Source organism: Caretta caretta, chromosome 2, assembly GCF_965140235.1.
Source record: "Caretta caretta isolate rCarCar2 chromosome 2, rCarCar1.hap1, whole genome shotgun sequence".
Taxonomy (NCBI): Eukaryota; Metazoa; Chordata; order Testudines; family Cheloniidae; genus Caretta; species Caretta caretta.
Window position 1 is genome coordinate 218,002,012 of NC_134207.1, and position 14,443 is coordinate 218,016,454.

A 14,443-nucleotide genomic window follows, 5' to 3' on the forward strand; every position below is an offset into this window, starting at 1 on the left:
CATCTGAAAGTGCCTGAATCTGTAACTGAGACAGATGGTGAGAAATTGAATCCCCTTGAGTTACAATCAGGCAAAGTTAAAATATTTTGGAGGCTTGTGGTAGAGCAGGGGTCAGCAACCTTTCAGAAGTGGTGTGCTGAGTCTTCATTTATTCACTCTAATTTAAGGTTTCGCGTGCCAGTAATACCTTTTAATGTATTTAGAAGGTCTCTGTCTATAAGTCTATAATATATAACTAAACTATTGTTGTATATAAAGTAAATAAGGTTTTTAAAATGTTTTAGAAGCTTCATTTAAAATTAAATTAAAATGCTGAGCCCCCCGGACCGGTGGCCAGGACCCGGGCAGCGTGAGTGCCACTGAAAATCAGCACGCGTGCCGCAGGTTGCCTACCCCTGGGCTAGAGTCTCAATAAACGAGCTAGATGAACCAGTCTAGATTGATTGAAGTTATCTGCTGAAAAAAGTGAATAATATATGTAAAATGAGATGAAGTTGTTTCTTCCAGTTTTAAATTGGAGAGAGAAATTTAACAGCCAGGCCAAGCCCCTTCTGCTCTGGTGGGACTCAAATGTCCCTTAAGTTCCACTGTTCCCCTCTGGCATTTTAGCTCCATAGGTCAAACTGCAAACAAAGTAAGTGTATCTCAAGTGCTACTCAACTGTAGTGTCAAAATGAATTTTTTGCACATTTCATCATAAGAAGAAAGTCCCTCTCCTTTCTTATGTGCTTTGATGAGCAGTGAAATAGATAAGTGTTGACATTTCAATTATCATTAGGCACCTGAGTTAGCATCCTATAGAGATGAATGAGACAGTCCACACCTCTTACAGTTAGTATTTCAGGCTCTCTACAAATTCAGGCTGCCATCACTGTGTCCGTGTACCTCGAAAATACTGTTTGCTTCCTCAGAACCATAATGGCTACAGATATTTAATTTAATGAAAGATGAAATTTTGGAGAACAAGATAGAAGCCTTAAAAAAAAAAAAAAGAGGAGGGAGTGCCAAATTGTTGACCTAACATGACCCAATGCCATTCAAGCCTCTCTTTTATCTTAAAAGGAAATAACAGAAATAGAATGGGGTTCAGAGAGGAAGAATGAAAATTATTAGAGATCTGGAAAGACTTCTATATGAAAAGATATTGAAAAGCTTAGGATTGTTTAGAGTAATAAAAGGAGACAATATAGGTGCAGACAAAATAATGAATAGTATAGAGAAGGTAAGTCCTCACTAATAATATAAAAATAAGGAGACATTCAAAGAAACTAAAAGACAATAAATGTAAAACTGTGACCAGCCTGCTCTGCCAATGGTACAAGAATTATCTCACTTACAATACATAAGTGATTCATTTTCCAACTGCATCTCATCATTTGATTAATTTGTTGGTTTTTCAACTGTATGTAAAGTTATTTTCATTAAAAAGTCTACATTTGCCAAGTTATTACATGTGGTACCTAAGATACTACCATAACTTTTCCACATATGCATTTTAGGGGATATTCCATATGCATTCAGGACATCTCTAGTCCAGTTTGTTAGACTGTTAACATACATATAACCACAGCAGACTTGTTTGATACAACTATGTAACTCATCTGAGTGGCAGGATTTTTTAACACATCTATCATTTCTGCAGCCTGAGAATAATGCAGCAAGTGTCAATTACACTCTAGCAGCTGTTAAAAAGTCAGATTGTGGAAATCTGGTGAGAACAAATTCTAATCGGATAATATTGAGGATGCTCAGCTGTTATTTTAACACAATCAATAGGGGCGTGTCAATTTCCTGCAGAATTTAATTTAGCCCATATGATAAAGAAATCTCTGCATTCACCCACTTCTATCAAGTCAAACTTTGGATACTTTAAACAAACGAGACTGAGGCTTCAGAGAGAAGTGGCAGAGCAACATGCTGAAGAGATTTTGCTTTTATTTCCATTCTCAGGTTACATCGAGGAAGCCTGCATTATTCCATGCCCCTCAGACTGCAAGCTCAGTGAATGGTCCAACTGGTCTCGCTGTAGTAAATCCTGTGGGAGTGGGGTAAAGGTTAGGTCTAAATGGCTCCGTGAAAAACCCTACAATGGTGGAAGACCCTGCCCCAAGCTGGATCATGTCAATCAGGTAAATCCAGTTACTTTTCTTTGCTGATATATTCGTTTATTTCTGTGTGGACAAATTATTACATATATAAAGTCAGTGAAGAATCGTTCCCTTCTAAGTACTTCACATGCTTTTTGAATTGAGTAATATGTACTGGCACTGGTGGAAGACCAAAATTATATGCAAAATTAAGGTTAGGGCTTTTCTCTCTGTGGATTTTTAAAAAAAAAATCTGGGCAATATGCTGTACTACAAAGGCAAAACTTACAAGGCCAATTCTTCCAGACCTTGCATGCCATCAACTGCAGACACTCATCACCTTGCAAGATCAGCTCTTCAGCAGTATGTTTAAGAGAAAGAGATAAAGCTCTCAGTATACAGAGAGAGAGGTTGAACTACACAGTAACAGGAAATTCCCCTCCTTAATTCAAACACTGCCATACATTACAGATAAAGTGCATGCAAAGCAAGCAGCCCATGAAGAACACCAATTCATTCTGCTCAGTCTCCTCCTCCTCCATTTGAATACATCATCATCACGAGAACTGTGCACTGAAGCAGATATTTTGGTATAGTATTAATATCTGGAGCTAAATATTAAAAAATATTGCTGGTTCTTCACGAAAGAGGAAATTGCTCTCCACTGTAAAAATATCTTGGGACCCAGACTCCTGGTCAGACTGATATGTGCTGTAATTCTGGGCCTGAAAAAGAAAATAATCAAACACACCCCCCCCCAAAAAAAAACCCCTTTAGAGGTTCTGGTGTCAATCCTCTGGCCCTGCCTTTCTTTCTTGTAGGTACTCCATGCAATCGGTGAAATCACTGTGTAGGCCCATCCTCCTTTCCACTGCCTCCCCCCATCGCCACCACAAAAAACAAATGAAACAAAATCAAAACAAAACACCAGAAACATTCAAAGTATCCTCAGTGTGATCCTTGTGTCCTCCTTAGCATCCTATCGCCAAAATTGGCATCCAAGTGGTTTTTGGCCTTCCAGGTGCAGTTGTTTTAAGAAAGATTGAGACTGAAACTTGAACATCTAACTGCCTGGGTGTTAGAATCCTTCCCAGGGCAGCAGTCAGCCAAATTGATCCTGGGGATGCCTCACTAGGGTCTCACGGAACTGTATGTGTCTGGATACAAAACACTGACACAAAGCAGGAAGCTCTCAACAGAAGTTTTTTTTAAAAAAAAGTTCTGGCCTTGCCAGGCATGTAAGACCTGCTGCATGTAAAGTTGTTTGGTTGGGCAGTTTTTAGTAGTAAAAACTGCCTTTTCAGGTTCCTTGTCTCTCTTCAGGTTTGATTTATATTCATCTCACATTTGGATTTAATTTGCATTTGTGGATAGCATGTTAAATGGCCCCATATTCATCTCCATAAATATTCAGAGGGGAAAAAAAATCTGGCCATTCATATTCGAATAAGGTACATGTTATTAGTTCCATCTTATTGACATTTTGTCAGCACAGAATGAAATAGTGTGTTGATTTAATGTTTCTACTTAAGGGGATATAATTAGTTCTAGAAAGAAAGTGTTTAAACTATAGCTAATAAACTATGTTTAGAATCCACTTGAACACAAAATACAAGTTTCAATGAAGGCTTTGTTGGTTTTGAGGAGTATATTAAAACTGTTTGAAATTACAGAAAATACATTATAATAGGAACAAATTATAGTTTATGAAAAAAATCTCTTCCTGCTTGTAATATTCATGTGGCACAATATTTCATAATAAGTTCTTCAGGATGTCAGAGGTGAAGTTACTATATTTGTATTAGAAAACTCAGTTTGTTTTTTTATATAGCACTGCTGCCCTCTACTGGTATATAACCTAGTATCTTATTTGCTGCAGCTTTATAGCTGCCAAAAATTCAAATACTAAATGACGATAATAAAGATAAAATTGAAGTCTGATATTGCATGGGGAAGAGGCTGTGCCATCCATAAAGCTGAGAGTTTGTATCCCTTAATATTAAATACACTTCACTTAAATCCTTAAGTGTGGAAATCCCATAAACTCAACCTGTGCCAATGACCAAACAGCTGCCCAAGGATGTTTAATTAATCCACACCTGATCCACAGCTCAAAGAAAATCAACAGAGCAAATTAGTACATTGCCATATCAATACTTCAGAATGAAAGGCATAGCCACTTGTAAATAATATTTTGTAATATAAAATATACGGGTCAGATTTTGCCATTGTTACCCACCGGTGTTCTGGGGAGAGGGCACAGAGGACCATGATACAGTTGAAGATGATTCAGGAAGAATTTGCACCGTGATCTCCCAGAAAACATACCCATAGCTACACCACCCTTGAGGAGAATGTAGCACGCTCAGTTCTTCATGCCAGATTCCAACCCTCAACACCCATTCTTTCAAGTAGCTGGCACACACAGGGTTGTGACTGGAGAGACAGGGCCTGGACTCCACACCCATGTTGCAAGGTGGGGGAAGGACACCTTGCTCTCTTCCATCAGGCACGTCCAAGCAGGAACTGATCACAATCTGGCCTTTAATCTAAACCTATTTTCATTAATAAATAATGTTATTTTCTAATTTAAATTATTTGCAAATATATCCATACATGCCAACTGTCCCATTTAAGGGCAAATGTAATAAAACCATTAATTGTTTTTCTGCTCTCTCCATCCTAAAGTATCTCATTTGGGGCTAAAAGGTGTGTCCCTATTTCTTTTTCCTTTAATATCCTTATTTATGACTTTTCACATATTGGCAGAGGTGTATGCACAGCAAAGTCTTTCCTGGAGAAAAGTTTCAGAGTAGCAGCCGTGTTAGTCTGTATTCGCAAAAAGAAAAGGAGTACTTGTGGCACCTTAGAAACTAACAAATTTATTTGAGCATAAGCTTTTGTGAGCTACAGCTCACTTCATTGGATGCATTCAGTGGAAAATACAGTGGGGAGATTTACATACATAGAGAACATGAAACAATGGGTGTTACCATACACACTGTAACCAGAGTGATCACTTAAGGTGAGCTAATACCAGCAGGAGAGCGGGGGGGGGGGGGGGGTGGAATAAAGCCTTTTGTAGTGATAATCAATGTGGGCCATTTCCAGCAGTCGACAAGAACGTCTGAGGAATGGGGAGGGGGAGAGAGGAATAAACATGGGGAAATAGTTTTACTTTGTGTAATGACCCATCCACCCCCAGTCTTTATTCATGCCTAACTTAATTGTATCCAGTTTGCAAATTAATTCCAATTCAGCAGTCTCTCATTGGAGTCTGTTTTTGAAGGTTTTTTTTTCAAGAATTGCAACTTTTAGGGCTGTAATCGAGTGACCAAAGAGATTGAAGTGTTCTCCAACTGGTTTTTGAATGTTATAATTCTTGACGTCTGATTTGTGTCCATTTATTCTTTTATATAGAGACTGTTCAGTTTGACCAATGTACATGGCAGAGGGGCATTGCTGGTACATGATGGCATATATCACATTGGTAGATGTGCAGGTGAACGAGCCTCTGATAGTGTGGCTGATGTGATTAGACCCTATGATGGTGTCCCCTGAATAGATATGTGGACGCAGTTGGCAATGGGCTTTGTTGCAAGGATAGGTTCCTGGGTTAGTGGTTCTGTTGTGTGGTTGCTGGTGAGTATTTGCTTCAGGTTGGGGGGCTGTCTGTAAGCAAAGACTGGCCTGTCTCCCAAGATCTGTGAGAGTGATGGGTCGTCCTTCAGGATAGGTTGTAGATCCTTGATGATGTGTTGGAGAGTGGCTAGTGGTGTTCTGTTATTTTCTTTGTTGGGCCTGTCCTGTAGTAGGTGACTTCTGGGTACTCTTCTGGCTCTGTCAATCTGTTTCTTCACTTCAGCAGGTGGGTATTGTAGTTGTAAGAATGCTTGATAGAGATCTTGTAGATGTTTGTCTCTGTCTGAGGGGTTGGAGCAAATGCGGTTGTATCGTAGAGCTTGGCTGTAGAAGATGGATCGTGTGGTGTGGTCTGGATGAAAGCTGGAGGCATGTAGGTAGGAATAGCGGAAAGTAGGTTTCTGGTATAGGGTGGTGTTTATGTGACCATCGCTTATTAGCACTATAGTGTCCAGGAAGTGGATCTCTTGTGTGGACTGGACCAGGCTGAGGTTGATGGTGGGATGGAAATTGTTGAAATCATGGTGAAATTCCTCAAGGGCTTCTTTTCCATGGGTCCAGATGATGAAGATGTCATCAATGTAGCGCAAATAGAGTAGGGGCATTAGGGGACGAGAGCTGAGGAAGCATTGTTCTAAGTCAGCCATAAAAATGTTGGCATACTGTGGGGCCATGAGGGTACATAGCAGTGCCGCTGATTTGAAGATATACTTTGTCCCCAAATGTAAAATAGTTATGGGTGAGGACAAAGTCACAAAGTTCAGCCACCAGGTTTGCCGTGACATTATCGGGGATTCTGTTCCTGACGGCTTGTAGTCCATCTTTGAATGGAATGTTGGTGTAGAGGGCTTCTACATCCATAGTGGCCAGGATGGTGTTTTCAGAAAGATCACCGATGGATTGTAGAAAAGTGTGATATATGGATAAGCAAATATCTTAAATTAACTGTGAAGCAGGAAATTCTTGAAATTAACTTTTGAAGATTTATTCTCTTTTCCCTAAGCATCTATAGTTAATAAAATGATCTGCACTGCTATAATGAAGGTTTGCAAGTGATAATACTGGATCCAATTCATTGAAAAATTGTCTCTCTGGCTATGAGAGAGTTTCTGCTAAAGGAGCAGATCCCAGTTTCCTGGGGAAAATAACATCTACCTTTTCTTTGGCTTCAGGGATTCTCTGCCTCCCCACCTACCTAGGCAGGCATGGAGTCCATGACTATGTCGAGCTCTAAGTGTTTGCTATCAGTGACAGTCACATAAATGCCAATAATATTGAGAGAATTGCAATAACACCTGGGGCGCAGGCATGGGCTCTGTCTTGGCTGATAGGTGCATTGCTGCCAACAGCTAGAGAGTGCCATACTGAGATTTTTCCTTTAGATTGCCTAGTAATGTTGGCTCTACCTAGCTGATAGCAGATATAGCAGACAACTAGAGAAGAGCTTTTCATGGTAACTGCTTTCAAATACTGGACACAAACTTAGGACAGGCTAAAAAGACTTTAAAAATGTGTGAAGGATGAGATCTTTGTCACGTTCTTCACCTTTATACCTGTAACCCTTCTGCCCGTCAGAGTTGGCAGCAACAAGGGCCAGGTTCAATATCTAGGGGATCCATTCCAATAACACAATGCAAACCGGCTCGAGCCCCCACCCAGTGACCTGGGACAAATATATACCACTCCCGCTGGGCGCCTCCAAGTGGCAATACTTCCCCTCTCGCAAGCACATAGTCTGAGTGTAGCAAAAAGCCTTTTAATAACAGAGAGAAACAATGTGGCATTATGTTGAGGAAACACCACCAACAGGATTCATAACATAACCCATGAGCAAAAAACCCACCCCAAGCAAATTGGGGCATGCCTCTTTCCCTTTGGTTCTTGAGTCCAGCAACCCCAAATCACCCAAAGTCCCAAAAGTCCAATGACCCAAAAGTCTCTGTCCCTGGTCAGGGCAGCCCCAGAGTTCGAAAGTTTATCTGTGGAGCTTTACCTCCCAACCTGGGTGGAGATGGGACGGGGGTACATGATCTGAAGCTGACCGCCCCACAGCTCCATAGGCCTCCGCTACGCTCCACCAGCCGCCCCACAAACTCCTTCGCTCAGCTCCGCGGCCCAAAAGCAGCTCCCGCCATCCCACAAACTGCTCCACCAGCCGGTCCACAAACTGCTCCGCGTCCCACCAGCAGCTCCCGCCGTCCTATGAATTGCTCCACCAGCCTGTCTACAAGGCACTCCAGCCGTCCCGCAAACTGCTCCACAATATATCTTCAGGCTCCCCCACTACTTAACACAACGCTCAGTGATTTCAGCTCTTAGTCAGTTCAGCTCTTTGGTGAATTCAGCTTGTAGTAGGGGAGCCTCAGTGCTGGTGCACTATTTGCCCAAAGTGAGCTCAGCAGCCTGTAACTAGACTCCTAATGGAATCAAAATTAGCTCTGATATTCCACAGTGGAGAGAGGAGGAAGTGCAATTAGCATGTAAGGCCCTCACCAAGAGGCCCATGCCATCAAGTATTAATACTTGTCCCCAGCCTCTCTCCGTTCACAGAGTTTTAAAACCCATGACCCTTGCCTAGCGAGTGCTACTTAGTTGATGGTGAGTCCCTCCATCATAACAAAAGGCTAAGTACAGTTCCAAGCACAGTTCCCATAATCAGCGTAACAACAATTTATTCTTCCTGCCCCAGTAACAGAGACACTGGGGATCCCACAGCAGCCAAAGTGACCATTTGGGCAGCTATGGCCTCATTCTAGGCGGGGTGGGTGTGCCTATGCAAATGAGACTGACCCCTGAAGTTCTTTTCCACAACTTGCCTCACCACCAGATGTCAGGGTGGAGCTCATCCTGACACTGCTTACATCCCCATCCCACACTACCTGGCAGTACAATATTGATAATATATAAAACACAGTCTTCCATCCAAACCCACTCATGAATTTCTTCAGTCTTGGAGAAATTGAACTCCCCAGCCTGTAAAGAATTGATACCCATGGAAGGCAGAGAATAAAATAGTTTAACCATGTGTTATGAACAATGTGAGGGGGAAATGAGCATATTTGCACTAGTCTCCATCAAGGTGGTGTGCAAAAGAATCATTTTTTCTTACATTATGACTTCTTGCAGAATGTGTTGTTAGAGATACAAGAGGGAAAGCTATGTCTTATCTGGCCTAAGTGATGAGGCTTTCTGCTTGGTAGAGAGCATAGATGATTGTTTTTAACCAATGAAGCTCTAAATGTACACCATTCAAATATCTGTGTTTCGCTCACTAACTAGTGTTTCTATTTATCTTTGGCTGTTCCCTTGGGTTCATGGCAAATACCTGTTCCAGGCTCAGGTAAGAGTCTCTAAAATAGATACATAACCTTATAATGTGCTTCCTGACCAAGTTCTATAATGTATGCACTGTTTGGACTTTTCTGTAATTGTTCTTTAAAAAGATATATGTGATAGTACATAGGATGCCATTTTTAATGTACCTCAGATATTCTGTATAAAACATTCCAATCTTCGCATGATATAATAACTTTAAGGCTTCACAGTTAAAAATAGTTCAAATTAAGGGGCCAGATTATGCTCTGATTTACATTGGTGTAATTTAGGGAGTGATACCATTAGAATCAGCCCTCCCCAAACATCCACAACTAATAATATTAGGTGGGGGAGTGTAGAGTATAAAAGGAAAGACAGGAGCAGGTTGGCAAATGGACAGTACAAGCTGGCTTCCCTATTAGAGCAAAGTTAAGGCTGTTGTGTGGGTTCTCTGGTGTATATTAGTGGTAATGGTAAAGTGCATGCATACTGGTGCAAAAGAGAGTTTATACTGTTAAGGATTTAACTTTTCATTTCCTTGCTTTGGTATCAGGTGTTTTATGTCTGTTGTAACAGCAACTGCTTCACAACCTACTTGTATTGAGATTAAATATATTTGTTATCTTTACAAAATAACAATAATATTGTGTGTCGCTGCTATGTCAGAACGACAGTTCCTGCATACTTATCATGTTTGCATACTGTGTGCCACAAACTTACACTCTGTGTGGTTTCCAGGTATATGAGGTGGTCCCATGCCACAGCGACTGCAGCCAGTACATATGGGTTACAGAACCCTGGAGCGTCTGCAAAGTGACCAATGTTGACTTAAAGGAGAACTGTGGAGAAGGTGTGCAAACCAGGAAAGTGAGGTAAACAATGTAATCCTTCTCTTGAAAAAACAAAACCAGAAACCCTCACCTTTAAATTATGATGGGATTAAAGAAGCAAAATTCTACAGAAGAGTATTTTGACAAAGGCATTTTCACAAAAGTTTGTGTACGGAATGTTAGACCAAAACCTCAGCTGGTGTAAATCTGTGTAGATTGAACTCAGTGGACCTAAACCAGTTTACACCAGTTTAGGATTTAGCCCTTTGTTCTATTTTTTAAAAAAACATTTATTATACTTTATAAAAATAAAACTGTAATTTACATTTATATAGTTCCTTTCAAAGGCCAGGACAATCCCCAAGGTCTTTATAAATTTAACATAGATATCAATTCTCACTTATCAGTAAAGTGCAACCACCTCTGGGGTGAAACATGGCAACCCATTTTACAGTGCACAGCAATACTGCACAACAGTTTGGTGCAAAAGGTGAAAGATGCCATATCCAACTGAAAACACAATGAATTCAGATATTCAGAATGTAATCACCCCAGTTGGAATTTGGCCAGGGCTTGTGGTTAATAGCCCTGTTTATGAAAAGTGCTGAGAGAACTTTACCACAGGTGGTCAGTGCCTCAGACTTGCTTCTCAGCCCAAAGACAGATTAATGTACTGTGGGGAGTCTTATGTTAGCATTAGCGGTGCTTCTTCTATTTCTGAGTTTTATACATAAGTAAAAAGAACTCTATAGCAGTGTAATAAGAACAGTAGGAATAGTTATATGTCCACAGTTCTTATTGGAAGGATAAAGAAAAGCTATGTAAGTCCTTAACCATATTTTAAATTTGGAATGTATTTGGGCCTAGAAAGCTCTAAACATAAAAGTAATGGGTGAAAATCTCTGCTCCGTATTAAATTGACCCAGCATCAGAGCAGAGAATTTGGCCCTATATCTGGTGTGGTTTTCAACACCTTTTTGTTACCCTGGTATCCTCTAGGTCTGCTAAATCAGCCAGTGTGAACACTGGATTTGAAGTGCCAGTGTTCCAACATGGTTGTAATATTTCTGACACACTACAATAGAACACACTCCTGACAACAAATTCATAGACATTATCTGAGTCTGGAAAGTAATCACCTCCAGAGGAGGAACAATTCTGCTCGGAAGCTGACTGTACCATGATTACAGCATGATTTTTATAGAATTAAATAGTTTGATAGTTTCAGTATAAATTCACATGAAGAAGGATATATTTTTAATTGTTTAGTTGAATTTAGTTCTGGTAAAAGGTACCAGATTTACAATGCAGAGATTGAAACCCTGTGCCCACAGAGCACATTCAGCACAGGATTCAGCACATTGTGCAAGAGTCTCGGGACTGTCCCTTTAATTAACTCAAATAATTCACTGAGCTTCTCCGGGCAGTTCTTTTCTGATCAAATATTTTGAGTTAATCAGTCCCACTTCTGAAAAGGAAAGAAAAATCATTTTTAAAAAACATGCATATTTGTTAATACCAAGTTTCAGAGGAACAGCCGTGTTAGTCTGTATTCGCAAAAAGAAAAGGAGTACTTGTGGCACCTTAGAGACTAACCAATTTATTTGAGCATGAGCTTTCGTGAGCTACAGCTCACTTCATCAGATGTACATGCTCATGCTCAAATAAATTGGTTAGTCTCTAAGGTGCCACAAGTACTCCTTTTCTTTTTGTTAATACCAAAACCTTCTTGCAGTTGTTGAACACTTGTAGTACAATGAAGTTGAAAAACTGAGCTGTCTGGAATAGTTAAACTGAAAGCCAAGTCATACATTGCAATTCTGTGTCAGACTCAGCCTGGTTCAGAATGCTGACTTTTTCCCCTTTAGTTAAGAAAAAAAAAAAGTTAGGTACATTCTCTCCCCGCCCCCCATTCTGTAAATGTAAAACTGTGTAAAGAGTGAATTTAGTAAAACAAGTCCAGAAATCTCATTCCAATATTTGCTGAATCTGATCCAAGCATCCTGTCTACTGATCAACTTACACCTCTACTCAAAGACTTGCTTAAGAGAAGTCTTGTATGGTAATGTACATAGCAAGAAGTGCAGTGTTGATTATATATTATTCTCTAAGGCTACCTATAGAGCAATACACAATTAAAGAAGTTATCTCTGTCTGCATGATAGAATGACAAGCCATAAAATGAATTCAGTCTACAGGACCCATTTGAGGGCCAGATACATTAATTGCCAAAGGTTCTCTTTAATGTACCACAAATACTGTAGCAGTTGCTAGATTTGACAAGATTATGTTTAAAACAGAAGCATTCCTTGAACTTAACAATATATTTGAAGGTCAGATTTTTAGTTTTCGCTTGTCACAAATATTAAAGTGCATAATTTACTCTGATATAACAGCAACCAAAATAGATATTGGAAGTCCCGCCAAGAGTTTATTCTTTTTTTAAAAAAGCTGTAAGTACTGGTGATGGTGGTGGTGATGCTTTATGCTCTGTCCAGAGGTACATAGATTTTGACACTACCATCAAAGCTAGAGAAGAAAATCTATTATTTATGCCAAAGAAAGGAATTTCAGCCCTTTGGGATGAACACAAAAATAACTGCCTTCCTTTTTGCCATCCATATACTAACTCTCATTGGATAACTAATTCCATCAAACAGATTTTTGCAGATACAGCATCTCTGTTGGTTGTGTTCATTTAAAATAATCTCATTTTAAAAATGTTTTCAGACTGACAGCATGAGATCTTCAGGTATACAGGAATTGGTAATATAATGCAATGGTATCGTTATAAAATATTGCAGAGAAAGAGAAAGTTTAACCGTCGCATTGGCTCTTCCCCTACTATGTTGCGAATCAACTCCAAGCAACGTTAATTGACCCTTGCTATGCCCCCTATTCTGGCAGCAGCTGTGAGGGCTGGGAAGAGTAGACCTGTTTAAATTGAAAATTCTTTAGAACAAGGATTGTGTTCCATCTTGGCTGTAAAGCATTGAGAACAATAGAGCCCCGATCTTGATGGGGCCTCTGGATGCTAATGTAAGCAAAGCTAAAGGCTTTGAAGATAATCAGAAAAAAAAAGAGGCATGTAACTGAAGAAACAATTCCAAACGGTTAGAATTTGGAAGGAGATTTACAAATATTAACAGAATTATCCTCATAACTCTCAGAGGTAAGAAGGTGTGCAATTCCAATTTACTGATGGGTAAAATGATGCAGAGAATCTGTGCACATTCACTCAGCAAGGCAGCGGCTGTGCAGGATTAGAACTCAGGAGCTTCTCACTCCTAGGTAGCCCTGAGCTTCAACCGATATGCAGCAGAAAAATACTGGGGATATTTTGACGTTTTCAAATTCTCATCCGTATTTTATAGTTCATTATTTATTTGGAGTATATCAAAAATGTTCTAGATTTTTCTATTTGTATATTGCTTGTGGTCAAACTGCTAAAATGCCACATTATGTTAGTGTAAGGGATGCAGTTACTGTAGGAAATCCATGGCAAATATGTTTTTATCTATAGCCTTATATTTTTCCAGATGCATGCAAAACACCATGGATGGTCCTTCTGACACTGTTGAGGACTACCTGTGTGACCCTGAAGAGATGCCTCTTGGTGCTAGAAGATGCACATTGCCATGCCCTGAAGACTGTGTTATGTCTGAATGGGGCCAGTGGTCTAGATGTTCCTTGGTAGGAAACATGTTAACAACTTGACATTTAAGGTTTCAAGACTATTTTATTTAAAGAAAGTAAGCCTCAAGTTACTATGCAGAGATGCTACACTTAACAGTAGACACACATGCAAATGATTATAAGTTCCTATCAACTGCATTACTGGCAACAGCAGATTGTCAACCATCCCATCAAGAGGGCAGCGTGTCAGCAGTTCTTCATTAAAAGCAGTTGCTCAAGAAATCACCTCTTAATGTTGACACTTTCATGAGCTATTGCCCTCCATTTTTAGGGAAGGTTAATTTTGGATGAGCCAGCTTTGGTAATATTTAAAGACCCCACAGTTCTTAGATCCTGTTCAATCTGGCTTTATCTCTCTCTGTAAAAACACAGTAGGGGCAGGACTACACTAAAACGCTGCAGTGGCCCAGCTACACTGATGCAGCTATGCTGCTGAGGTGCTTCAGTGAAGATGCTACCTTCACCAAAGGGAGAACTTCTCCCATTGGTGTAGGTACTCCACCTCTGCGAGAGGCGGGTAGCTATGTCAGTGGGAAATGTGCTGTATCACAGTGGGTTAGATCGGTATAATTATGTCAGAGATGTGGCATTTACATACCCCTGAGTGACGTGGTAATACCGATGTAAGTTTATAGTGTAGACTTAGCCTGGGTGTTCTTTAATGAGATAATTATCTGTGAAGAGCAAAAAGATGCGGGTAAAAGACTTAGGTGAAATTAAAGATAGCTTAATCCATCAGCCCTGTGTTTTTTGGCTGTCTGGAGTCTCAGGTGAGAAAGCAAAGCCAGTGAGGCTAAAAATGCGGTTCTCAATTTCAGAAGCTTGGGGACTTAGGGTTTTTTCCTCAGCATCTGAGTCAGTGCACTGCAGATT

The 14,443-nt window shown here is 40.1% G+C and overlaps 1 protein-coding gene across 1 annotated transcript in view; it reads left to right on the top strand.

Annotated features, from left to right (window-relative positions):
* The window catches only part of THSD7A (thrombospondin type 1 domain containing 7A), a 522,439-nt gene that overhangs the window by 467,496 nt on the left and 40,500 nt on the right, over window positions 1-14,443 (top strand). The window contains exons 16-19 of the mRNA XM_075125837.1: window positions 1,951-2,129; window positions 9,064-9,069; window positions 9,783-9,916; window positions 13,414-13,567. Of these exons, the coding sequence (XP_074981938.1) occupies window positions 1,951-2,129; window positions 9,064-9,069; window positions 9,783-9,916; window positions 13,414-13,567 (473 nt within the window). The remainder of the gene's footprint in view (window positions 1-1,950; window positions 2,130-9,063; window positions 9,070-9,782; window positions 9,917-13,413; window positions 13,568-14,443) is intronic.